Source organism: Chrysochloris asiatica, unplaced genomic scaffold (assembly GCF_000296735.1).
Source record: "Chrysochloris asiatica unplaced genomic scaffold, ChrAsi1.0 scaffold00009, whole genome shotgun sequence".
Taxonomy (NCBI): Eukaryota; Metazoa; Chordata; class Mammalia; order Afrosoricida; family Chrysochloridae; genus Chrysochloris; species Chrysochloris asiatica.
Window position 1 is genome coordinate 6,554,194 of NW_006408527.1, and position 27,774 is coordinate 6,581,967.

The following is a 27,774-nucleotide window of genomic DNA, read 5'->3' on the forward strand; positions in this document are numbered from 1 at the left end:
ACCATTCCTCTTCAATTTGTCATTGCCAGCATAGTAAACCATGTGGTTGTCAGATTCAAAATGGCCAATACCAGTCCATTTCAGCTCACTAATGCGTAAGATATTGATGTTGATGCGTTCCGTTTCATTTTTGACAACTTCCAATTTTCCCAGATTCATACATTGTACATTCCATGTTCCGATTTTCAATGGATGTTTACAGCCGTTTCTCTTCATTTTGATTTGTGGCCCATTAGCAAATGAAGGTTCTGTGAGCTTTTCTCTACTTGGAGGAGGCATTTTTTCCCCCAGTCACATTCTGAGTGCCTTCCCACTTTCCAGTCCTGTATCTGACAATGTTTCTCTGCAATTCATAAAGTTTTTAGTGACTAGCAATTCAGAAGTAGTTTGTCACTCCTTCTTCCTAGTCTGTCTTTGTCTGGAAGCTCATCTGAAACCTGTCCACCATGGGTAAACCCTGCTGGTTATTTAAAACACCAGTGGCATAGCCCTCAGAATCACAGCAATTCAAACCACCACAGCATGACAGACAGATGAGTGGCGGTTGCGTGGTTGCTGTTAAATAGAGCCCTTAAGTCTGGTTCAAAGGCAGGATTACTGTCCTTGGATCTCAATCAAGAGGCAGAAGTGCAGCAGGGGCGACTGGGTTGTAGTGAGACGCTTTGGGCTGGGCTTGTGGGTCTCTAAGTTGATCGACCACTGCCTCAAAGCCAAGATCCAACGGTTAGGCTAGGAAGGCGCTCTCGCGTCCGGGGTAAGTAGGACAGCCTGGCCGGCTCCTGCAGTCTCTTCCCGCTAGGCAGCGTCTCCCCATCGACCTGGTCTCCAGACACCTCTCACCCCGCCGCTCCGTGATCTGGGTTTCATTTAACACGTCCACCAGGTCTGCGCAGTTGTCGCACATCGTTTAGCCGCTGCCCTCCATGATAGAAAATTAAATTTTATGGATATAAAATTTAAGCTTTCTTGAGCAAGCAAAACTCAGAAAAGATAGAAAAAAAAAAGATTTACAAATTTCACTAAATGAAAGTAAAGCATCCATAAAACAACTTGGCAGCAAAGTTAAAAGTGACAGACTGGGAGGTAAGATTGACGTGTGAAGGAGGGAAGTTAGTGAGAGAATAGTGGGAAAGGATGTGAGTGGCACAGGGCTCTGATCCAGGTGGAGGACTCCCTGGGCTGAACAAGAGATCACCTCTGCCCACCTCCAGACCCAGAGGGCTGGGGCACAAGGGATTCTCCAGGCAGTCCTCCATCCTGAGGCAGGGCAGAGGAGAATCACATCCCAGACTGAGATTTTGCCCCTTGTCTCTGCAGAAATCTGCCCTGATTGTCAGAGGACCCCGGGAAGTGAAGATGCGGGAGCTAGTCTTCCTCCAGTTCCGCCTGAACGAGAGCAGTGAGGACTTCAGCGCCATTGATTACCTCCTCTTCTCGTCTTACCAGGAGTTCCTGCAGAGGTGGTCTTATATAGGTTATGGCAGACTTGCTTTAGTGTAGTCCACAGCTTTGCACTTACACAGCCCCAGGTGGAGAAGTGGGTTGGGGGTAGGGAAGCAGCTTGTCAGAGTCGTGTCCCCGCCCCTGGCATGGAAAAGGACCCTGGGAGCTCAGTGAGCCCATTTCTTTGCCTCATGACTTGACCCTGGTGTAGGACTCCTGAGGAGGATGCTGCCTTCCTTTTCCTTGAGGTGCTTACCATTTATGCTCAGTGTCTGATCTGAGGGTGTAAGTGCTGCCTTTCCTCACTTGTGCTTCACTTGTGATGAGGGTCCCCAGATCATTGAAGTTCTGGTCTGCTCCCCAAGTGCCTTGGGAACACTGGCACCCCGTTGGGGCCCAGAGTACTTGACAGCGTGGTAGCAGTTTCTGCATCTGCCAGGCTGTGTGTGACACAGTCCCTCCCAGCATTCCCTGCTGAGGCCTGGACTGCCTTTAAAAGAAGTAGAGAGGCAGCTGCCACAGTAGAAAATGAGGTGTGCTGCCCCCACCACTCCCAACATGGGCCTACCTGCTCGCAGCCTCTCCTTCGCATTCCACACTTCTGCCCTCTCTGCCACCCAGAATCCCATCTCCTCGCACTGCTTCAAGCTGACCCAGTATTCCTTTCCCTTGAAAGGTGTTGCTGAGGCTCCCCATCCTCCTGTATCCCTTTCTGGCTTCCTCCCCCCTGCAGCACCGTTTCTGCTCACTGTTTGTGCTTTATGATAGGGATGTCTGCACCACCCTGGGGCAGACTCTGTGCATCTCAGCAGGGCAAGAGCTCTCCAGGAATACATTTCCTACTGTGAGCCTTCCAGGGACAGACTTCTGGGTTCATGGGGGTTGCCACAGCACTGTGGTGTGTGGAGCCTGGAGAGGAGGCAGGGAGTGGGTAGCCCTTGGGTGGGACTGGAGTTTGGGTCTAGCCGTGTTGGGTTAACTTGAACCTTATTTTTCTTTGCCCTCCAAGCCCAGACAAGGTGGGCTTCATGCAGGCGTGTGAGAATGCATATTCCAACTGGAAGTTCTCTGGGGGATTCCGCACCTGGGTCAAGATGTCTCTGGTGGAGACCAAGGAGGAAGATGGGAGGGAAGCTGTGGAGTTCCGGCAGGAGGTAGGTGGCTCGGTTTTGCTTAGCTATTCACAACTTTTCCACACTGCGCCTGGGCTGGAGGGAACATTTGGAAGGGAGGTGACGTTTGAGCAGGGTTTTAAGGAAAAATAGTAGACCTTGGTCAGGAATAAGTAGGTACTCTGTTAGGTTATACTTTGTCAGTGTTGACAAGGTGAAATATTCAGTTCGTAAGGTAAGTGTGAGTAGAAATACCTAAGAAAGATTTTGGTGACTACCTCCAGTACCTACTGCACATCCCAGCACCTTTCCCTTTTGCTCAGGGCACAGCTGTGGTACCAGTGTCAGGCTCTGGTGTATGAGGTGGTATCAGGAAGCCCCAGTCTGAACCGCTAGGCGGTGACACTCCCTCCTCTCCTCTCCTTTGCATCTAGACGAGCGTGGTTAACTACATCGACCAGAGGCCAGCTGCTGAAAAAAGTGCTCAGTTGTTTTTTGTGGTGTTCGAATGGAAGGATCCTTTCATCCAGAAAGTTCAAGATGTGAGTATATGATGATGAGCAGAGCCAGCTCCCTGCCCGGAAGCATTGCGGCTCATCCTTGCATTATGCTGATCCACCACCCTGGCCTCCTTTCAGTGCTTGGAGCCCAGATTAGCACAGAATAGCTGCTCAGTCATAATGTTAGTAGAATGAATTGAGTAGAATGTATTAATGTATGTTGTGTAAGTGCTTTTGAGTCGGTTCTGACTCATAGTGACCCTATATAGGATTTCCAGTGAGGTTTAAGCTGCCAACTTTGCAATTCAAACTGACTTTGTGCTCCAGTGCATTTATCCTGAGGTCCTTTTAAACGATTCTCTGTAGGATAAGTACTTAGTACTTGTAGCAAGTCAGAGCAGAAAGGCGCAAATACAAAATTAAGACAGCGTCCATTAAAGCCAGATTCTCCACCTTACCATCTCCAGAGGGGAAGAACAATGAGTCAGCTTTGCTAAACGAACATTCCTGACACTGTCGCCAAGAGCCAGTCCCAGATCCATTGCTGACTGGCACTCAGATCACTATAAAACGTCCTTGTGTGGCCACAGATAGGGGATGATATTGCAGAGCTGAACCAAGGCTCCAGGTGGAAGACTAGCTGTCAGCCCTACAGATACATGGGAGCGACCATTTTTAACCTGTTACGTTCACTTGTTGTTTGTCGTTACGTGCCGTCGAGTCAGTTACTGACTTGTAGCAACCCTGTGCAGGGTTTCTAAGGAGAGGCCTGTGGGTTTGAATTGCCGACTTTGTGGTTGGTAGTCCAGTGTCTTCACTCAGCTTCACAACAGTCCTGTTGAGTGCAGTTGGTGTAACCACTTTGCATATGTGAAGACAGAGGCTCAGGTCGGAGTTCTATTACCATATACCACGATGAGAGCCAAGAGTGACCTCTGCTTGAGAGCTTCCCATTTAGTGAGGGAGCCATTTGATGGCAGTAAAGTACTAATTCTCAGCAGGGCCTGCCCACAGGAATCTGCAGGGTAAATATACCTGCTAAAATCCAGAGAGGACATTTTGTAGGTGGTCAGAGAAGGTTTTAAAGGACTTGTAACTCTAGGAAGGCAGGGGAGAGAAAGTGTAAAGCCCTGGAAGGAAGGAGGCAGGAATCTGTGAGGATAATTTGGGAGGAAATTTGACTAGAAAAGAAGAAAAGTTTGAAACTAAGCTTGCTGAGATGGGAAGAAATGAGGACTTAACTTGACCTTGACTTTATTGGTTTTGCTATGGTTTGTAACAAGGCACTTAATTGTTTTTAGTTAAGTCAACCATTAAAGCTCAGTGCTCAATTATCTTGTGTCTTTTATAAAGCAATTTATAAAGCAATTTTTTCTTTATTGTGAGGAAGGGATTAGATTTATCAAATTGAGCTGTGAACATTGAAAGTTTAGTCTGAATTAGAATCAAACAGTTCTGGTTGATTCTAGAACCCGTGTTTTTCTGTGATCGTCATAATTTAGTGGGCTCTGGGAAAGAACACAAGCATAATGAAAGAATCAGACTGAAGCAAACCAAGCAAAGCTGTGTTTGTTTGTTTTACAGATAATCACTGCCAATCCTTGGAATACAATTGCTCTTCTTTGTGGGGCCTTCTTGGCATTATTTAAAGCAGCAGAGTTTGCAAAACTGAGTGTGAAATGGATGATCAAAATTAGGAGGCGATATCATAAAAGGAGAGGCCAGGCAACAAACCACATCAGCTGAAGTTGTCACCTGTGCTGCATCTACAACTGTCCAAATGAGTATGCTGAGCGGCCAGCATTCCTGTAGCCACTTGAAGCCATGGGGTCCTGCTGGGAGAACACTCTGTTCTCCTGGCCCCCAAAGAGACTGTATAAAGCCTAATGGAACAGATCCAGTGAAGAACCTCAAGATTATTTAAGTATTTAAATTATTAATGAACATTTTTAAAAGATGTCTAGTGATGTATGTATGGATAGGTTTTGTGGAAAGTGGATCTTTATCAAGTTTTCTGGAAGTTCCTCAGTTATTGAAGACACCTTCCTTAAATCTAGTCCCTTTTGCTTTGGTGTATAATTAAGCACTAGCAGTTTATCTAAGGCCCTATATTCTATTTTCGGTTTCTTGCTGAAGTTTTAAAAGTAGACGGAAGAGTGACAGTGTGATCTAAGGCCCTATATTCTATCTTCGGTTTCTTGCTGAAGTTTTAAAAGTAGACAGAAGAGTGACAGTGTGATTTTCTTTTTTTCCAAAAAAATCTTGACTATTCAGATGTGTGGGTCTTGCTTTGAAACCTCACATACATCTCTGGCAAGTTCTCTCATGTATTCACACTTTTAAAAAGCTACTAGGAATAGGCAATTAAATTGTTTGTGGACTATTCAACTGTTTGTCTGGTTAGAGCTCTCATTGATGTAGGTATAAAAATTTGATTAGGACAGATGTACATAGTAAGTACTTGACTCAGTGCATCTTCTTGATTTTCATTAACAGGGAGAGAAAAGCCGAGTCAGTACAGAAATAACTGAGTGCTGGCATGGACATCTGCTCAATCAGTAGGTACCAATGTTCTTTGATCCTATGACCTCCAAGAGTAAAAGGGAGCATGTGTTCTCTCTGTGGTGGGTCAAGGTTATGTTTAGAACTGCCCTGAAGAGGTTGGGCATGGTGATGGATGAGTTGGTCAGGAAGAAGAACCCACCAGCAAGTCCTGTGGATAAGCTGTGCTGGGCCTCAGGCACCTGTTAGAGAAACGGGCTTTTAGCCTAGCCTCACGCTGGATGTGTGATTAAAAAAACCCATTTCAATGATTTTCACATTTAGCTGATTTATTTGGATGGTTTAAGGTTATAAAAATTCCCAAAGAGAAAAAAAAAAACCAAGTGAAATGTATGAGGGAAGCCATTTGTCATCTCGTCTTGACTTAAGCCAGAAATTGTTTTTGGTTGAGCAATTAAAAGTGACTTGTGTAAACAAGCGCTTCCTACTACGTTTCTGCTCCACAGAAGCATGAGAAATGAAACTTGAACCAAACTCTCTTCTGATGGTAGGGCAAATGCAGAGGCAGGCCTGAGATTATCACACTTATGAGAGTTTATATAACAGTATTGGAAAACAAATTTGTGGTGGCTGGTTTCTTCCCCTCCACTACAGGTATTCCTGACTTATAATGTATTCTAGTTAATGATGTATTCTAGTTACAACAAACTGTACTTAAAAGACTCTTTTGTATATGTACTAATGTGCTGATGTGCTCATTCTCAGATGTTCAGTGCAATGATTTATTGTTCACTGCTGTATATAGCAGGCTATGAAAACAGGAAAAATAAGAGAGGGATTTCTACTTATGACAGTTGTTGAAATAGACCCCCTTACCCTTTGCACTAAAAAGAGCAAACATTTTTAGCTATTCAAAGTAAAAAGCTCTATTAATAACTGTGTACTACAATGTACACTGTATAGCTATTATAATGTACATAGTATAATAGTTTTATTAATAACTTACAATATATATGTTGTTGTTAAGTGCCGTCGAGTCGGTCCCGACCCATAGCGACCCTGTATAGGGTTTTCCAAGGAGTAGCTGGTGAGCTTGAACCACTGACTTTGCAGTCTGACGCACTGGCCCATAACGCCACACCAGGAGTCTCTACAATATATGTAGCATATATTATGTATTACAATACATAGTTAATATTACAATACAAAGACCTTTTTGTCTTTGAATTGCTAAAATGGAGCTCTGATAGCTTAGTCGGTACAAGTTGGGCTGCTAACCTCAAGGTCACGGTTCAAAACTACTAACTGTTCCTTGGGAAAAACACGAGGCTTTCTGATCCTGTAAAGACTTACAGCCTCAGAAACCCACTGCAGCCTTGCTGAGTTGGAAATGATACCAATGACTAGATACCAATGACTAATAGCCATAAGCTAAGACCTTCCGCAGAATACAAACTTAGACCTAACACCTTCGCTTTTTGGAAAGGCCTGCCTTTCACTCTGTCTTGAGTAGGATCGTCTTTTATTTGTAACTATCCCCAGCTACCACTGAGACTGGTTGGCTTTGGACTAGTGTGGGGGATCTGCCACACCTGCTACTTGCTAAGACTGAAACCATGAGATGTTAAACTGAATGGAAATTTCTTCTCCCGGGGCCATGGAAATTAAAGAGGAGCTCCTTTCACAGTGACCTAGGAGTAGGGTGCTTGAACCTGTGTTAGAGGGTTTTAATGATAATCCCCCACAGAAATAAAAAACCCCCAGCGGTACTCTTATGAGATCTTTCTTCTTTGGTCTGTTTTAATTGAAAACAAAACAAAAAAACACTTAAGTCATACCTCTCCTCTGAATACACAGGGACATGAAGGAAGATGGAAGGTATCCTAGAACCTAAAATTTTAGAAGACATCCCACAACTTGCCTTAATATCTACATACACGGATGTGAAGAGGTGTGGGTAGGCTTCTGAATACTTAAGCTTGGCCCTGAAATAATCAAAGATGACTTAAGGCAAAATACAAACATAGACTTTATTAAATGCTGCTCAATCCCCCAATGAAGATCTTTCGTTACAAAACAGTTTTCCACACAACTGCAAGTTAAGAGATTGGAATGGTACTCTGGTAACAAAATATGTGAGAAATACTTGACCAAATATAGACATACAAGACCTCTATAATCAACTTTTTCAAAACTCGAGGGAAACCTACTGCAGTTCCTTTAAAAGCCAGGCAGTGACAGCTAGCGTTCTGCATCACCACACGGTGGGACTCCAAGCCTCCATCCCTGACCTGGGTCAGGAGGGACTAGGGGAAGGGGCAGGGGTAACGGTAAGGACTGGAAAGGCCCTGCCTTCAGCTTTAACAGAGGAAGAGAAGGAATGAACGGAGAGGCAAGCTTTGTTCACCTGAGCTGCCTCTACTCATCTGCGTTAGTCCTTCCTGGGAGTTGCATATGAAGGGAGATATTCATGAGGAACAATCTGAAAAATCTGGTTTACTTTCCCAGCTTTTACTTGTATTTTGTGCTTTTAAAAAGTCTGGAAATTTAAGGTTTGTTATTTCTCAAATTCCAGAGTGCAGGTAATTCCCTCCATCATATTTCTGGGAGAGACAAAGGGCAAGGTAAGGATTATACCTTAGTTTTATTTTAGGAAATTTTTTTTTTTCCCCTAGACTTTAACTAAGGTTTGCAGCAATGTGAAAAGCACATTATAAAAGGGAAAAGATACAGAGCAGGCTACTTATCTATGTGCAACACAATCAAAAGAAAATTCAAGTCATAATTCTCACCACTCCCAGAATTAGCTCACTCGTCATAGATGATAAAATTCATTCATTTCTGTGAAACTTCAGAAGTGACACAATAGATCTGATTAGACAAAGGTTACAATATACTGTGGCCATGATATAACACAGGGCTATGTTTAGTCCGTATATTTTTCATTTACAGTCGCCAGGAAAAAAAAAATTGGCCTTTTAATTATATTATACTGATGAGGTTTGTTTTGCAATTTTTACATATTTCAAAAAAGTACAAAAATTGTGCCTATCCAGCAGCGGTGGTAGGCATTACCTTTTTTATTCAGCACTTGTATTGCTGAGAATACTATGCATGTTGTAAGCACTGTTCTGCTTTTCTAAAGCTTTCTTTAGCTTTAGCTCTTCTAACTTTTTCCATAATTCTTCACGTTCCAATTCCTTCTTTTTCTCTCTGTAGACAAATAAGAATTTTTGTAGTCAGAAATTTTTATCTGAGAACCTCAAGAAAGGTGCTGTATGTGGAACTAACTATACTGGAACACATGCACACCCACATTCACTTATAAATGCCATCAAGTGTTTGAGTCCAATTACCTGGAGCACCTGATTTCTTCTCGTCACTCTCCTAACTTTAATTCCTAAATCTGTGTCTCCTGTATCAACTGACAGCTCCTACTCTCCTCACCACCACAGTGCTTTCTAATCCACAAAGTACTGGTAGATGAATGTTCTCCCATCAGCCTCCTGTGGTCACTGGAACAGTTACAGTCATTCCTGTCTGGTCAGCCCCTGCAGGGCCCTGTACATCTCAAGTCACTACATTGAATCCTACCATCTCTCATCCCTTCTTACATGGCCGACTAAGGCTTGAGGGCTGGAAAAGTCTCTTCCCCACTCCACCCTCCAAAACAACAAATACATGTTCATTTCAATGAGTTATAATTTCATTTGTACAGAAAATCACCCTCAGTAATTAAAATCAAACCATAGTCCTGCATTGCTTAACGTCCACAATTATGTTCTGTGAAATACTAACTGTGATTGAGCCATTGTGCAAAACACATACTGCTATATGCAGGCAAGTCCAGATTTTGAACAAGTTCCGTTGCTAAGTGTATCTTTACAGTCAAATTTGTACAACAGTTACAGTTCAAATCTAATGTCAGTCAAATGTCTTAGTATGTAGCATACCTTTCTATACATGAAAAAACACCTTGAGATACACTAAAACATCTCGAGTGTACATCACAAGGAATTAACCCATCTGTTATTACGAACTACTGTATGTACCTGAAAGTTTTAACATAATAAGCATATCAGAGGTTGAGACCACAGACCTCTGTAGTCAAACATTGCCCACTCAGACTGTTACGTGGTGCAGAAAAGCTTTCTGGCCACGTAAAACAAGAACTTACATGATTTAAGGGGACAAAGGTGATGATTTATGCAGACATGGAAAAACTGATTTTTCCTCAGTTATGTTTATAAATGTTTTTCAAATATATATGTTTCATATGATCCTAAAAGTTTTTTATTCTTTACATTGCTTCCTGTATCTCAAATTGTGTGTATCTAGGTCCTATTACTGCTTAAAAGCTGTTCTTTTTTTTTTTTTAAATCATGCATTGTATTGATGGACTAAGGATAACCTTGAAGGAGGGCCATCCTTTCTCTGCATGCCACCAGAAAACCACACTAGAGATCTGTAAGAAAAATATCTATGACCTTTTCTAAATAGGTAACTGTGCACTAATACACTTTTTAGAACTGTAATCAACTAACCACCAACACCACCACCACCCACTGCAAGTTGATTCTGGCTTTGTGTAGGGTTTCTTTACAAGAGCAGAAAGCCTCATCTTTCTCCTGTGGAGCGGCTGATTGGTTTGAACTGCCTACCTTGCAGTTAGCAGCTATTATCCTCAAATGATGAATGAGCTCAAGCATAGGTTACTGCCCATCTTCTTAAGACTACTTTTGTACTTATCAAATTTCAAAACAGACAATCACTAAGCCAAATTCCCAAAGGCTGATGTGTGCTATTCGTTTTCCTTTAAAATATATTTTGTTGCAAGAAGTGAGTGGTTAAACTCTGAACCAACCTGTAGAAACCATCACTGTATGAGTTCCCTCTGGCGAAAAGAGAACTAGGCTGACTACAAGACACTACCTTGTTAAAAGCTGTAGCTCAACTACATACCAAAGTGCTGTGCAAGGACCAGCTGAAAAGTAAAGCTCACTATGAAAGCCCACGTGGACAACAATGATTTTCATAGATGTTAAGAATAAGAAATCTAATTATTAATAACATTTCAAATTCAGTATCAGTTGTGCTTTATAATGCAAACACCACTAGTCTGATAAAGTCTACGGCTTGGAATGAGATAAATAGAATTGTAATCCATATTAAATTATAATCTAACCTTCAAGGATATCATAACCTTGTTAAGTGCTGTCAAGTTGTTTATGAGTCCCAGTGACCTTGAAGAGGAGCGGCTGGTGAGTTTGATCCACCAACCTTCCAGTTCAAACCCACCTTGTGGTCCAGTGCTTTATCCTTAGTGCCATACCAGGACTCCATTAACAACCTTAAGTACTAAACATTATCATTAAATAAAGTGAATGTAAAACTGATGCTCTCGTCAGTAAACCTTCACTCAATTCACAATAAAAACTTAAGAAAAAAAATTAATGAACAAACAAAAACATTGAGGCTGCTTTATCTGGAAATGACTTCAAAGGTGGTTGTTAAATGCCATTGAGTCACAGTGACCCTGCATAGGGTTTCTGAGGAGTGGCTGGTAGGTTAGAACCACCAATATCGTGGTTTAAATCAACCTTGCAGTCCAGTGCATTGTTAACCCACAGCATCACAACCAAGATTATTTCTAAAAGGTGAGAAACTTTATTTAATATGCTACTTCTTAATATGACTTCTTAAACACTCTATTTTTAACATATTGAATCAACAAATTACATTCAATAACTTAACGTGTAATAAATTAGCAATTTGAAATATCAAATACCTTTGTCTTTCAGCTTTGTATGAGCTAGTAAGGTCATCAAAAAGCTTGCCATTCATTTCCATTAGCGTTTTCAGCACATTGTATACGAGTGCTACAATGGTCCTAAATGTGAAAACAAGCCAGTGCTGGGTTACTGGGACTGAAACAGACAGAAATCTAACACCGTCCTCTCAGATGGATGAGTATTGGCTGATAGATTTAGAGATGATGAGACTGAGGTTCATAATTTCCTCAGGACACAGCCAGTGGTGATAGCTAAAAATACCTAGTTACCTTCACTGCCACTCTAGGGTCTCAAAGCTAAATACCTTGACTAACAATAGTAAAAGATGAAAATGATCAAACTGCAATAGTTTGTTAGAAGAAAAGGGAAAAACTGGATGAAAACAGTGTTAGAGAAGTTAGATGATCAGCCCAGCTCCGCATTGGCAAGAGTGGTTGCACCCTCCATGAATGGGGGCTGGTCTCACCAATAGGTGTGAATATTCATTGGGTGAAGAAGGTTACCAGCTAAGGGTTCCCTTCAAAGAGATGTGCAATTTCAAGTTGAAGTTAGGACCTCTTAAACAGCATACAGACACACACATTTACAACTTTATAAAGTTGTATTTATAGAAAACAATGAAGTTGGATGGTGGTGACCTTTGAATAAATTCTAAATTTGTAAAGATTTCATGTATGAGTTAGAAGATCAAATGACTAAATATTAACATATACACACAAAAAATATGACCAACATAAAAGACACTTACGGATTCCAGTGTTCTTTGGAGATTTTGTACAAACTGCCAAACATAATTGGCAGAATTTTGTCAATGTTCTCCTCAATCAAGCTAAGAATATATTCATTATTCCAGAAGTACAATGCCCTTTCTGCAACCTAAGGAGACATTCAGAACTGTCAAAAACTAAAAGGCAAAAAGAACCGTATAAAAGAAAACTGGCATCACTGAGTACATCATACCTGAAAATGAGAGCTGGACACACACTTGGAGATCTGTTTAAAGAGCGGCTCTTCAATTTTTTTGAACTGTGTTGGTTCAATGACATCTAGGATTTCTTCAATTTCTCCTAAAAACATCACCTAGGTTAAAAAAATTTTCTTTTAAGAAACATAATATGACAAAATATGTGAAAGTTAATATAGAAACCATATGAATGAGAAGATTAATCTACAAATGACACAGTAAGCAAGATAGCAGCAGGTCTGGACAGCAGATGCTACACCTATAGTCTCCCTCTGAGCCCACAGAAAGGCTACCAGTCTGCAGCAGTGTCAGTGAAGTCAGGTCCAAAGAATCTTGGCTTTTAGCCCTGGATTTGAGAAGTTCTGATGAAATGCAGAATTTTATTTCATTAACAAAACCCACCTCTTTCTGACTGCATGTTTTTGGCCAAAATTTTAGCAATCCTCTAATCACCTGGAAAAAAAGGAAAAAATAACATGAGTTAACAAAATAAACTTCCAACAGTTGTGGTTATATCAGTCTTCATTCTAAAGTAGATCAGTATTATTTAATACCTAAGTATACACCCAGGCTTTCTGCTCAGCTTTGTATTTTACTCAGTTCAGCACAGGGGTGTGATGAGTCAGGACAAACTCGACTGCAGTGGGCTTTTAAAATTAGGTACCAAATACTATTCTAGATGGTAGGGACCTACTAGTTAACAGGAGAGATGAAGAATCCCTGATTTCTGGGATTCTGATGCAGAGAGACTAACAGTAAGTAAGCAATTAAAATACAGAAATATAATCTTTTAATAGTAATAAGTTCTATGAAGAAAATACAGGAAAATATGATAATGGCTTGGGCATGGTCCTCACCACACCAACTTGGTGGGAAGTTACTTTAGGGAGCAGCATTAAGGAACAGATAATGCCTATTAATCAAACTGTAAGAGTTTCCCATGTCACAAACAGACCAAAATACAGCAAAACACAAGAATAGGACCATGGATTTAAGTGAACACAGTTACAAAAAGCTGTATTAAATATATACTGCTACATGCCCAACTATATCTTATTCCAGAAATGCCAGCATGGTTCCACTTAGAGGCTGAAAGGGAAATGGGGTGAGAAACCCATTTAAAAAATATATATATATGATCATCTTAAAAGATTCTAAAGTCACTAAATATTTACTATATTTTTGTGTAATAGTAAGCTACCACTAAGAGTATCAGTAACAATGAACAAGCACCTTACATAATGGCTTTAGAAACAGGCTGTAAAGCCACCTGTTTGGTAGATCATGCTTTGGGGGAAATGCATCTGTAATAGACATTTAAGTTTATTTCAGTTATTAGTTTGGCCCAATAATGAGGGACACTCATCTGAATTAAAATTGAGAAGAACATCGATCTGGAATAATAAAGCAAGAAAATGTTCAAGAAATGCTTAAAACATATGAAGTAAAACTGTACTGAAGGCCATGGAAGACTACAAATAGATGAGACAACTCAATACTGTACAGACATTATCTCTCCTCTACTTCATCCACAAGTTTAAGCTTCAATACCAGTTGAATTCTTTCATTTATTAAAAAAATCCATAAATCTAAGCAAATTTAAATGTAAGAACTTGCTTTGTTTTGTTTTGCAGGGTGGGGGGAATCAAGAACTAATGAAAAGGAACCTGCACTACTTACATCAGCAACTTAAGAAAAAAACACATGAAACAGAATACTATTTAATTCCTCAGAAAACAGATGGCGGCTTAGTCATTTAAATGGTGGTAACTGGCACAATAGGCCCTCCTATTAGGAAAAAAGAACTCAGTAGGCTGACTCCTAAGACGACCCCTCCTCCCAGGATCCTTGTCTCTTAGTATTCACCCCCTTGTGTACATGACCCCTTCTAGACTGTGAGCTGCTCTGGTGACTTGTTTGTAACCAGTAGAATGTGATAAAAACCATGGACTGACTGCCACTTCCACCAGAACGTTACAAAAGACTGGATCTTACTAGCAGACTCTACTGTCTCCTTGGCTTACAAGCTTTGAGGAAGCAACTACCATTTTTAGAGAGGCTCACATGGCAAGGAACTGGGGTGGCCTCCAGCCAAGAGCCAGTTAGGAACTCAGGGCTTTATTCAAATAGCGCTTCAGGCGCTGAATTCTGCCAACAACCAACCACAGGAACTTGGAAGCAGACTCTTCACTACTCCAGTCTTTGTGTGAGACCTAAGACCTGGCAAACACGTTGATGGCCACCTGAGTAGAGACCCTGAGGCAGAAGACTCAGCTCAGTTGTGCTCAGATTCCTAAGCTACAGGAGCTGATAGATGATAAATATATTATTTGAAGCCACTAAATTCTGTGATAATCTATTGTGCAGCAATACAGTAGTTCTTTATCCTCATCATACACAAAAATCAATTTCAGAGGGTATAGTAGGGTGAATGTTGATTCCCAAAAAGTTATGCCAACATCCAAGTCTCCAAAACCCACGAATGCGATGTTACTTGGAAAACTGGTCTTTGCAGATGTAATTAAAGATCACGAGGTGAAATCATCCTATCTTATTTGGTGGGTCCTAAATCCAATGACAAATGTCCTTATAAGACAAGCAAAGACCAAAAAGGGGAGGTCATGTGACCACAGAGGCAGCACCTGGAGAAATGGGGCTAGCAAGGACTAGAACCTCCCCAAGAGTTTCTGGAAGGAGCGCAACCCTTTTAACACCTCCACCCAGGACTTGTGCTGTGACAGAACACATTTCTGAGTTTTCCTTATGTCACTACGTTTGTGATAACTTGTCACGGCAGCCCTAGGACACTGATATAAAGGGGAAAGACACAAAGGCAAAACCCACGTTCATAAAGAGCTATTAGAGAACATTTTTATAACCTCAGGGAGTAGAAAGATTTTTCTAGTTTACCAAAGCTAGAAAAGAAAGAAAGGTGAATAGAGTTTACTACAGAATATCTAAAGTTTCTGTAAGGCCAAGATTAAAAGTTTAAAGAAAAACGGACTTCAAATGGAAAAATACTCTGGTAGCATAGTGGTTACGAATCGGGCTGCGAACCTTAAGGCCAGCAGTTCGAAACTACCAGCCGCTCCGTAGGAGAAAGATGAGGCGTTCTGCTCCTGTAAATATTTACAGCCTCGGAAACCCTGTACACGGTCGCTATGGGGTCGGAACCGACTCAATGTCACTTAACAACAACAACATAATATGGACAGGGATAAAAATCAGCAAAGAGCAAAGAAATAGGAACAATCATTAAATACATGAAGGGAGCATAGTGTCTCTGTAGGATTAAGTAATGGACTGCAAACCACAGGCTCACAGGTTTGAAACCACCAGTTACATGGCAGGAGAAAAGTAAGGGTTTCTGCTTCCACCAAGATACAGCCTCTGAAACCCTATATAGGGTCGCTGTGAGTCTAAACTGATCCAACAGCACTTAACAACAAAACATTTTATAAAGGGTGACTCACTCGCTGTATTTATTTTCCTAAAGCCAGTTAAAATAATATTTCATACGTAGCAAACGTTAGCAGAAATTTTTTTCTATTAAGATTTGGTAGCAGCTGGGGTTAATACTGAATCCAGGCAGCTTCACACTCTGGATTAGAAAATAAAATTTTACAATCTTTTTGGAAGGCAACTTGAAATACGTTACAATTTGTATGTGCCCTTTAATACAGCGAAACAGGCTTTTCAAATTTTTCATTTTTTAAAATTTCCAGATTTTTTTCCCCTTTTTTGGCACATAGTTCTGAGAGTTTCTACATGTTCAAAGATTGGTGTGTGTGAAATGTCTGTGAACTGAGCGAAGTCTACAGAGTAGATCATCAGTTTCACAGTCAACAAACCGTATCCTTAGCTTCATATCTCATTAACTGCAATCCCCTCCCTGCAACAACAGTTACTCCATTTCCTCCCTGTGATTCCTATTTTCATTCTTCCCTTCTTCCCAAGCCTTCTCAACTCTGTCCTTATGTAAACGTTGTCCCCCCTACATACCTACTGACTGGCTGAAAAGCGGACCACAAGGTAAGTTCTGTTTCAGACCTGGAGGGTGCTTAAGGGTCACAGTCTCAGGTTCCTCCAGTCTCTTGCTGACAGCTAAACCTGGCTTTGTTTATATGTAATTTTGAATTTTGTTCCACATTTTCTCCCATTCTAACCAGGACTTTCTAATGTGGTCCTTTTACATGTGTACAGATTTTTGTAACCACCACCACAGATGGTATGCAGAATAATTCCAACACTCCTCAAAATGTCCTCATTCAGCAACATGTTTTCAACAATGAAAAATTCAAATAATTCAAGTGTTCATGAATAAAAGACCAAGAAAATAGATTAGAATGACCAAATAATGAAATTTAATGATAATGGTGAAAAATAAAACTAATCAATACGGAAAGGTATCTCTACTACATTGAGAGGTAAAAAAACTTGGGCAGCACGGTCCCACTCTTTATTTAACCTATATATGAATATGTTGTTGTTAATGCCATCAAGTCGGTTGCGATTCATAGCAACCCTGTATAGGTTTTCCATGGAGCAGCTGATGACCTTGAACCTTGTGGTTCAAACTGATCTTGAGGTCCAGTGTTTTATCCCACAGCGCCACACCAGGAGTCCTATATGAATATAGATATAGAGAAAAATTTCTAGAAATTCACCAATTTGTTATTTCTAGGGAATAAGATTATACTGTACCTTATATGTTTTTGTATTATGAAAATCAATTTAAAACACATTACTTTTAAAAACAGAAATAACCAATGTTATTTCTATTTTAGAAAATTATTTCAATGCAAGATGTGTGTGTGTGTGTGTGTGTGTGTGTATATATATATATATACATACACATAAGTGCCGTCAAGTCAATTCCAACCCATAGCAACCCTGTATAGGGTTTCCAAGGAGCAGCTGGTGAGCTTGGACCACCAACCTTGCAGTTCACCAACTTTACAGTCTGAGGCATTAGCCCACAGCGCCACTCCAGGACTCCATATTTCCGACTCATAGCAACCCTGCATTGGGTTTCTGAAGCTATATATCTTTAGGGGAGCAGAATGCCCCATCTTTCTCCTGCAGAACAGCTAGTAGTTTTGAACTGCTGACCTCGAGGTTAGCAGCCTAGCCTGACTTGTAATCACTACGCTACCAGAGCTGTGTGTGTGTGTGTGTGTGTGTGTGTGTGTGTACGTACTATGCTCTGGTACCAACCTCCCAGATTGCTCACTGCCCATTAGGCATCCCTTACACACACATCATGGGGTGGTGGTGGTCAGGTGTTGCCCACTGCCTTCCACATAACACCCTGCTGGGGGCCTCCACAGCCCATGTGACCTCTGTTTCGCTCTCCTCTTTCCCACCTCCCCCTACTAACCTCTCAGGGACCTCGGGGCTCTCGGTCAGGCTCCTTCTGTCTACCTGAAACCTCACAACATCTGGTGTTGCTGCCCCTCACTCTTCATGGCTAGCCATTGTCAGTGGCTGTCCCTTGTGTGGACTGGTTGTCACTGGGGCCTCTGGCCTATAGACCCATCTGTGGCCCCATGTGGGGTCCAGCCTATCAGAGGCATTGCCAGAGAACTTTTTCAAAGTTGTTTTACATGCAAAATGTCAGACAAGATCGTTAATAAGTGAGACATAGGTACAATTTGTAGGAAGTTTTGATACAGATCCTAAATGATAATTATGGATTGAATTGTATCCCCCTAAAATATGTGCTGTAAATCCTAATTCTTGGAGTGGTCATGATTCCATTTGGAATTTTTGTTATCTTAATGAGACATTTGTCATAAGTCAATCTTTTTGAAGATATGTTGTTAAGTGCTGTCGAGTTGGTTCTGATCCTTAGCAACCCTGTATAGGGTTTCTGAGGAGCTACTGGTAAACTTGAACCTCCAATATGTGGTTCAAACCAGCTTTGCAGCCCAGCGCATTAACCCACAGCGCCACATTATAGTAGCACTAAATAACTTGGGAGTCCTGGTGTGGCGTTTGGGTTAATGCGCTGGACTGCAAAGTGGGTTTGAACTGCAAGGTCGGTGATTTGAGCTCACCAGCTGCTTTTGGAAACCCTATATAACAGGGTCACTATGTGTCGAAACCAATGCAACAGCACTTGACAACAACAACAACAAATAACTAAGATACTAGGTTTCCATAAAATGGGTATTAAGACTCAAACCCAAGTAATATTAATTGTAGCACCATGATTTTGGTACTAGAATGGTCCATGGTAGAAATTGCAAGATATCTGTATCTAGACATTTTTATGAACTGAAAGTATTTCCCTTTACTAACCTGGGTATTTACCTTACTATCATCTCCTCATTCTGCTCCTATTTCCATTCATTCACCTCACCCAAACCAGATTATCTGGCCATCAATACTGGCCATAAGTACTCTCTAAAAAAGGAACCATCCATTTTCCCTATCCATTCCAATTTTAATTCAGTAAAATCACATTTGTTTACTATTTAGAAAGCATCAATTATGACTTAATATGGGTTTCCCATTTTTGAATTTCAGTAGGAGTTAACAAGGATTTATATTGTTTTCATCTACATTAGAGGTTTTATACAGTTCCAAACAGCCGCTCCTCAGAAACCTTATACAGGGTCGCTATGGGTTGGAACTGACTCAATGGCACTTAGCAACTTTGTTATAAAATATAAATATTGGGCTTCTAATGGTCCTGGTGTGGCGCTGTAGGATAAACACTGGACTGCAAACCACAAGGTCATAGGTTGAAACTCACCCGTCACTTCTGGAAACCCTATACAGGTTTGCTCTGAGTTAGAACGCATTCAACTGCACTAAACAACAACTACAACATTCCTGATTTGTCTTTAGTAATGGTTTTTAGCCATTTCCAGAAAGACCTATAAGTCTGAAAGTCTAAAAAATTCTCAGGATCAAGGAGAGAAAAATTATCTTTTGTTTCTTTACACAAAGTTCAAGTCAAAGGAAAAATATTAACATAATTTTTTCAAGCACCTATTAAGAACCCTATACAGGGTTGCTATGGGTGGGAACTCAACGGCACTTAACAACAACATTAAGAACCTCAGAAGATTCTTAACATAAAGAAAATCTTGTGATTTTAGGTCTTCAATCTCTTGGATACTTGTAAAGAACTATTTCAGCTCAAGTATTTAGATTCCAGTGCCATGGAAGTAGTCTTCAAAATATGTATTTCATCAAGATTAAAATGCAGTTTGCTCTCCTCCATATTTTTCTACCTATTACCCTCTACTGCAGCTTTTGTTGTTCTTCAATCTTCAGTCAAATTTCACGACAATTAATTATCCTTTTACTATCTCCTTAGCCTGCAGTTTATTGGCAAATTAAAAATTTAGATGCTATGCTGATTCATAAAGTAAACCTTCATTCCAAGATCATCTTAAGGAAATGTTTTTAACCCCTATCACATGGTTCATCACTAACAAGAGGGAAAATTATTCCTTTAAAATTTTTTTGAAGGGAATACTTTTGGGACACTCACAGTATATTTTTAATTCTAAAAGATAGAGATCTTAAAACATTAATTTCAAACTGCGGTCATCTGATTCCATCATCATACATCTCAAGTATTATGTAAATATTAATCTATGAACTGAGAGGCTGGCAGTTCAAACCCACTAGCCACTTCTTGGAAACCCCATACACAGGGGTTGCTATGCGTTGGAACTGACTCGGTGGCGACTTGAACAGCAAGAATTTATTTAAGGCACAGACAACTCACGACAACTCCCTCTTTTTCCAACCTGCAGATTCTGTCTCAAAGCAGATTAACCTCACATTACTTCATCTGCATAGTTTTTTTAAAACTACTGTTTGACAAGTCTAGACTGCTATAAAGAAAGCTATAATGCACACCAAAAACATTAAACAATCAGATTACTTACTGGTTCTGTTAATGTCGTATCTTTCTCCAGGAACTGCACAACACAATAGGCTAGCTAAAATGTAAAAGACAATTTACAATATTACTGAGTGAAATCATACTCAGATGCAGGATTTAAAAATATTTAACAAAAGAGACTCCCTCATTTTCAGAAATTGCATTCTAGCTTATTTCAATATAAAAAAATAAGTATGTGTACTCACAACTGTATAATTTTTTAACCTTGAAAGTAACTCCTAGTTCAGAAAAGACCGTCTTTTTTTATTTTTTCAAGCAATTTTTGAATATAAAGTTAACTGAAATAAGACTAAAGCTACCATGTTTTCATATATATGCCTAAGCTGATAATATGGTATTGCAAGTGGTTCCTCATTTATAGCACACTTAAAACTAAAAGGAATCGCACTTACGACTTTTTTTATACATCTTATTATTAGCAATATGTACTTCATACAATGGTGTGGCACATAATCTGCTGATGTTATCATTCTCATGTCAATCCCCAAAGACAAAGAGTGGCTTTATAAGGATATTGATAATGAAAGGAAATAATAATGAAAACTAAAAAAAAAATTAAAAAAATAAGACGGTCTTTGACTTAACATCAGAATTAACTTATGACAGTTATTGGAAGAAGAACCCTGTTCTAAGTCAGGAATTACCTGTAGTCTCAAATGTTAATGTTGTTATGTACCGTGGAGTCGGTTCCAACTCATAATGACCCCGCACAGGGTTTCTCAGGCTGTAAGTCTTTACGGGAGCATAAAGCCTCATCTTTCTCCCACGGAACCACTGGTAGTTTTGAACAGCCGACCTTGAGGTTAGCAGCCCAAATCATAACCACTATGCTACCAGAGCAAATGTTAATAGAGGAGTCTAAAATCTTTCTCTAACTAGATTACCCTAACTAGAAGAACATCCTGCAGATATGTGAGATTTACTCAATGTTGGTATAGTCAATTAGGCCCAGCAGGACCTGAACCAGAAAATATGGGAATTTGATATTATCTTTCCTACATCTATACTTGGGAGTCCTGGTGTGGCGCTATGGGTTAATGTGCCAGACTGTAAAGCCATTTGAACTGCAAGGTCAGTGGTTCAAGCTCATCAGCTGCTCCTTGGAAACGCTATACAGGGTTGCTATGGGTTGTAATCGACTCAACGGGCACTTAACAACATATCTAAGAGTACATTGATCTTTTTAATTAGCCCTAAGCATCATAATACTTTAAAATTATGATATAATAAAAAGTACTTTGGGTAATTTACAAAACAAACATTATCTTTAAATTTTCACTTCAATATTTCTCAATTTCTCTACCTTACATGTTAGTCTTTGAATCCATTTGAAGTTTTTCTGAAACTTACCTGAGCATGAAACAAAGCTAGTCCTTTTGCAGTATGCATAGGAATAAGAACCTTCATTAGAAACTGTTTATGTTCTGCTTTCAGTGGCAATGCAAAGCCATTGATAATACTAGAGGGAAAAAAAAGGCAGGAAGGGTTAAGCAGTTACTATCTTCTTTCTAAAGTTATTTTATCATGACTACATTTATGGAATATTACTGTTTCAACCTTGGGGTCTTTTGGCTGACTCATCTAAGGAGTAAACTAGAAAGAATTTTCTAAGAAGAGTGTCTTCTGATCATTCAACAATGCCAAAAGAAAATTAGGATTGTCAAACCATGACCCACTACGACATTTATGAGCCCTGGTGTGGCACTAGAGGATAAGCACTGGACTGGTAACCTACCAGTTGCTCTCGGAAGCCCATACAGGGTTGCCAAGCCCATACAGGATGGCACGCAACAACAGGTAATTAAGACCTTTGTTTTTCTACAAGGCCTATCACTTAGTTTATGCCGTGTACCTTCACTTTTCCTTCCTAAAGCTATAGAGAGTCAACATCATAATACTGTCTTGCTAGATGTTCAATATTTTCTGAAGTAAATGGACGCCAAGTGCCTCTAATGCCACTGGAAATCTGAAATTAAGAAGGCATTCTTTTCACAATGACTCTCTCAACACTACATTGTTGGTAAGTGCCTTCACATCGGTTGCAACTCACAGCGACCTTGTATATGGTTTCCAAGGAGCAGCTTGTTGTTGTTGTTGTTGTTAAGTGCCATCGAGTCGGGTCCGACCCATAGCGACCCTGTACAGGGTTTCCGAGGGTGTAAATCTTTACGGGAGTAGAAAGCCTCATCTTTCTCCCGCGGAGCGGCTGGTAGTTTCGAACCGCTGACCCTAAGGTTCGCAGCCCGATTCGTAACCACTACGCTAAGGAGCAGCTAGTGGGTTTGAACTGCCGACCTTGTGGTTAGCAGTCCATGGCTTATCTTACAGCACCGCACCAGGACATTAAAAAGGAGACTGAGATCATTCTCTAAATAGTAATAAAGAGGTGTAAAATTCTCTCAAGTTACTACTGCGATGCGGTGAATAAGGAAAGCAAAATATTCATGCAAAATATTCATGCAAATGAAAACCAGACTTAAAGATTCTTCTAGAAAGAACAGATGGATTAGGAACGGTCTACCAACATCTGAACAAGAATTCTTGTAAATTCATCAAAGATTCACTATAGCTTATTTCATCTCTTCCCAATCAGATCCTATATGTTTCGGTGGCAGTCTGGCAGTTTGGCAAGATGAGAAATAAAACATGCCACTGCTTCAAACGCAGGAAGTCTGTGCTGAAATAGATGTCTTGCATGGCAGTACTTTAATATGCTGACCCTCTAAAGAGCTATAAGATCTCAGCTAAGAAACCATGTCTTGTGCTCCATGTTTAAGTCCTAAAATAAAATAATGTCTCCAACCCCAGCCAAGATTTTAATTAATTCTTTAAAAGAACAAAAAAACTTGACCTACCTTCCTAATATTTCAAGGAGCTCAGCAACACCATTGAAATGTTCTGTTTCATATATAAACCTAAATTTAAAATAAAAATAAACATAACAGGAATCAAACATCAAAAAATAAAGAGAAAAGGCAGGGAGGTAAAGAAATCAATCTTTAAGGAAGATTGGAAACAACTACAGAAAACACACAGGCATGCTTCAGGTTTTCTTTATAACGGAATCTGTCCCAAATCAGTTACTTTATAGCAATCGTACAAACAGCAGGTCTATTGTCTATTTGACCACATAGGCCACTGTCAACACTTGCTATTCAGTAAGATAACACAACAGTGTTTCACCTGGAATATTCTATGTTATTTAGTAATTTATAAGAAAGATGGGTTTTCTCAAAGAAATGTTTTCTAAAATGGAAAATATCTACTTTTATAGGTAAATCCAAGAAAAGATCAATATGTAATGAAGTCATTTTTATTCAGAACTTATCTAAATCTTAAGTTCAGGAACACCTTTAGAGCTGAGGTCATAAAATCAGTGACTACAGGGCCATGCAGGGTTCCTAAATGACTGAAGTGGCTAGGGAGGGATGGCGGGAAACTGGAAAGACACGCTTCCTTCTAAAAGAGGCAGCTGTTACTCAGCTGCCAATTACAATGTCAACCTGTTGTAATTTTCCAGCTTATCAGTTACAACAAGAAACACAGAACTATGGCTATTACTGTGAAAGCTCTTGATTTGAAGCAACTTCTTTAATAGATTAACATTTATAGTCAAAAGAAAGCCCTCGTGTAAATTTTTATCAAATGAAATTACTTCCAAGCGCTATTGGTTAAAAAGGGTTTAAAGGGAAAACATTTTTTTAAAGTTATAATAAAGTTTTAACTTTTAAAATTAATAAAATTTTTATTATCCATGTATTCTTGTTAAAAGGAAAATTTCCTTTAATTTAAAATTCTAAAACGTCAATATTACAAACAGAAATTAATCTTTACTCAAACAATTATTTATTCTATTTTCCAAGTTAACCAATAAACTGAATAGAATTTTTGCTTTATGATAAACTGTATAACACTGTTCACTTTAAGTTGAAAATTTATTGCTTAAAGGATACTAGGATACTTAGTTGCTTCTTTAGAATGGCACTATCAAAGGCTGGGCCGATTTGTTACTAGAAGGCAGCCCAAATTTTTCAACACAAACTTCAGAGAAATAGACAAGATAAATTCTGTTCTGTATACACACATGTCTTCACACATGACTAACACTGACACTGTCTATTTCAAAACTGTCACAACAACCATCCACTTAGGTGAGCAGTGGGCTACAATCACAGGATAGCTACAAAATAACTAAAAATATCTCAAATACCAATATTTAAATTTGCAGTTTTCAGAAATGGGGGATGAGAGAGGGAAGAAAACTGCTAAGTATGACCTATTTACCTGAGGAAAATGTTGTTAATTTGTTTTCGGATGAATGCTCTTAGTCCGAGAAATTTCCCATAAATTCGATGCAGAACCGTCTTCAGGAAGTCACGTTCTCTCGGGTCTTCACTATCAAACAGCTCCAGGAGCTTTAAAACAAATCTGAAAAATTACTTTTAAAGAATAACCGAGCTAAAATGTCACTTTACTGTAATTCTAACTTTAAGATTTACCCATGAAATCTTAAAAAAAAAAAAAAAGAACATAATAAATACTACAAACATTTTTTAAAAAGTGCTTTTTTTTTTTTGGCCTTGCCCTTTGATGTTAAAATTCTATCTGACTCTTCACTATTAAACATGGCTCAAAATTCTGTGTTGAAATTTTAGAGACTGATAACGCTTTCTGTTAGTAAATCTAAACAATATCCAGAATCTTAAGCTTTTAGATGACAAAAATCATTAAAGAAATAAAGATTTTAACTACGTTATCTGGAAATATTTATTTCTAACTTACTAGGAAAATTGATCAAATCTGTACTTTGGTGTGGTTTTTTTTGCAGTTGTATGTGTGATTTTACATGAAAAAAAATTTTAAGAGGGTCATCATGCCATTAGCTCAGAAATTAATTTTCACTTATTTGTCAGAACTATTGGCAGATACGTGCTTATACAGAGGGGGAAAATCATACATGAAATAACACTGAAATAAAAGATGAAACATATTTTTATTTAAAGTCAGCTTAGCAAAACAGCTGCAAGATCCTAAACCAGTTCAAATTGGTCAGATTAGCTGTCCTACATCTTTAGTAAATACTTGGATAAAGAGAACTTAGAAAATTTTTAAGTAAAAAAATTCAAATTTCTATTTTAAAATGGTAAAGAAACTTTAATTTCCTGTCATGAAAAACCATATCTTAAATGAAACATGAGATTCTTGAAAAGGAAAAAATACAAAAGAATCTCTATAGAAAAAAGTATCTATGGTGTCATGGTGTGGCATTATGCGATAAAGCACTGGACTGAAAGGTCAATGTGAACCTCAAGGTTGGCAGTTCAAACTCACCAGCACTTACTGGAAACCCTATACAGGGTCACCATGAGTTCGAACCAATTCGACAGCACTTAACAATAACAATGAAGTCATCAATCAATCTTGTGTTCTATACTATGGTATTGCTAAAGATGGAAAGCTCTGAACTTCAGTAGCAGTGCTATTCTATTCTGTCTTGAATTATATCTGATTGTTTACATGCTCATCTTTTCTACTAGAGTGGACATTTTTTAAGAGTAGTTACGATTTACCCGGATGTCATCAAGTTGATTTTGACTCCTAGTGACCCTATGAGTGTCAGAGTCAATCTTGCTCCCAAGAGTTTTCAATAACAGATTTTTCAGAAGTAGACTGCCAGGTCTTTCTTCTGAGGTGCCTCAGAGAGAGAGGTCAAAACCCCAACCTTTCGGCTAGCAGGTGAACATGTTAACCTCTTGCACCATCCAGAGACACCAGTCCTGACTTGAATCATATTTACCCCTGGGTGTTGCAAATAGTTCAGTTCTCCTCTCAACTTCTAGTAGTGTGAACCTATCTAGAGGTATGCCTGCAATCTTCTATTAAAAGGTCACAAGCTTAAGACTGTATGGAACAATACTAGTACTCTACACACATGAAGCTGAAAAGAGTTGTCATCAAGTCCGTGGCAACCAGCAGCAACAACAAATGAGCACCTTGCTTACAGTTTGTAGTCTGCTCTTTTGTTACGTTGTTGCATGTGGCTCCAGCAAAAAATATCCATTGAGGGTAAAACTTATGTTGCTGGTAAGTGACAATGAGCAGCTGGTGAGTTTGAACCACCGACCTTGCGATTCAAACTGACCACACGGTCCAATGCTTATCCTACAGCACCACACCAGGACTCCAAGGACTAATAATATACCTACTAAACTTAGTTCAAATTATTCTAAGATAAAATGGCTAAACTACAGACATTCAAATTCAAGTCTCTATGTTAAGATTATTTACAAGATGTGACCTCATATTAATAAATCAAATCAAAGTCACCGCCAATGAGTCAATTCCGACTCACAGTGACCCTAGAGGATGGAGAATTGTTCCTTAGGGTTTCTGAGCCTGTACATCTTTACGGGAGCAGACAGCCTCATCTTTACATTAATCACAGGTGTCCTTAATTGTTAAGGTCTTCATGTGTAATCCTTGGTGGTGTGGTGTTAAGCCTTGGGTTGCTAACTACAAGGTTGGCGGTTCAAACTCTTCAGTCACTCCAAGGGCAAAAGATTAGGTTGTCTGCTCCCATGAAGATTTACAGTCTCAGAAACAAACCCTAATGATCTGTTCTACTCTGTCCTATGAGGCCACTATGAGTCTAAACTGATTCCATGGCAGATAGTTTGGCTTTCGATTTCATGTCTTATTCAAGTACAAATACACATATGAAACGTAATAGACATCTTAAAATATAACACTCCAAACAAAATAATCTATTCAGAAATGTAATGTTCATGTAATAAAACACGAAAGAGCCCCTGGTAGCACAGTGAATTACAAGATGGACTGCTAATTGCAAGGTCAGCAGTGTGAATCTACCAGTTGCTCTGTGGGAGAAAGATGAGGCTCTCTGTTTCAACAAGCTTTGTAGCTTTGAAAACCTTATACATGGTTGATATGAGTAGGAACCGGCTCAATAGCACACTACACCATCACCACTATAATGAAACACACAAAAGACTCAGGAAGTTTTTTTTATCCTGTCTCTGATATTTATAAATTGAGAACAGTTCTAACAGTTCTTTATTTTTCAAAAGAGGGTACTAACACGTTCAGAGGGTCCAGTCCAATTAATTTGATTGTACTCCCTATTAGCTGTGTGCACACAGATATGGTCTGGCTCTTAATATACATAAAAGCATGTAATGACAGTGTCTGGCACATAAGGAAAAACACAACAACAATACTATCACTGAGTCAATACAGTAACTTTCTATAGAGCAGGAGTCCTGGTGCAATACAGTAGGAAAAGCACTGGACTGCTAACCACAAGATTGGCAGTTCAAACCCACCAGCCACAACTTTGAAACCCTATGCAGGACCGCTATGAATCAGAGTCAACTTGACAGCACTTAACAACAACAACACAGGACAGAGTACAACAGTTCCTTAGGGTTTCTGAGACCGTAAATCTCTACAGGAGTAGACAGCCTTTCTTTCTTTCTTGGAGCAACTGGTGGGTTTGAACCACTGACCTTGCAGT

At 39.5% G+C, this 27,774-nt stretch overlaps 2 protein-coding genes across 2 annotated transcripts in view; one reads left to right on the forward strand and one right to left on the reverse strand.

The window, feature by feature from the left end:
* TMEM206 (transmembrane protein 206) overlaps nucleotides 1–4,839 on the forward strand; it is a 39,872-nt gene extending 35,033 nt beyond the window's left edge. Inside the window, exons 5-8 of the mRNA XM_006834022.1 lie at nucleotides 1,318–1,460; nucleotides 2,453–2,597; nucleotides 2,990–3,097; nucleotides 4,640–4,839. Of these exons, the coding sequence (XP_006834085.1) occupies nucleotides 1,318–1,460; nucleotides 2,453–2,597; nucleotides 2,990–3,097; nucleotides 4,640–4,801 (558 nt within the window). The 3' untranslated portion in view covers nucleotides 4,802–4,839. The remainder of the gene's footprint in view (nucleotides 1–1,317; nucleotides 1,461–2,452; nucleotides 2,598–2,989; nucleotides 3,098–4,639) is intronic.
* Nucleotides 4,840–8,481: 3,642 nt separating this feature from the next.
* PPP2R5A (protein phosphatase 2, regulatory subunit B', alpha) overlaps nucleotides 8,482–27,774 on the reverse strand; it is a 90,513-nt gene continuing 71,220 nt past the window's right edge. Inside the window, exons 5-13 of the mRNA XM_006834023.1 lie at nucleotides 24,525–24,655; nucleotides 23,096–23,155; nucleotides 21,591–21,699; nucleotides 20,224–20,277; nucleotides 12,716–12,766; nucleotides 12,310–12,429; nucleotides 12,098–12,225; nucleotides 11,346–11,447; nucleotides 8,482–8,770 (exon numbers count right to left, since the gene is read on the reverse strand). Of these exons, the coding sequence (XP_006834086.1) occupies nucleotides 8,638–8,770; nucleotides 11,346–11,447; nucleotides 12,098–12,225; nucleotides 12,310–12,429; nucleotides 12,716–12,766; nucleotides 20,224–20,277; nucleotides 21,591–21,699; nucleotides 23,096–23,155; nucleotides 24,525–24,655 (888 nt within the window). The 3' untranslated portion in view covers nucleotides 8,482–8,637. The remainder of the gene's footprint in view (nucleotides 8,771–11,345; nucleotides 11,448–12,097; nucleotides 12,226–12,309; nucleotides 12,430–12,715; nucleotides 12,767–20,223; nucleotides 20,278–21,590; nucleotides 21,700–23,095; nucleotides 23,156–24,524; nucleotides 24,656–27,774) is intronic.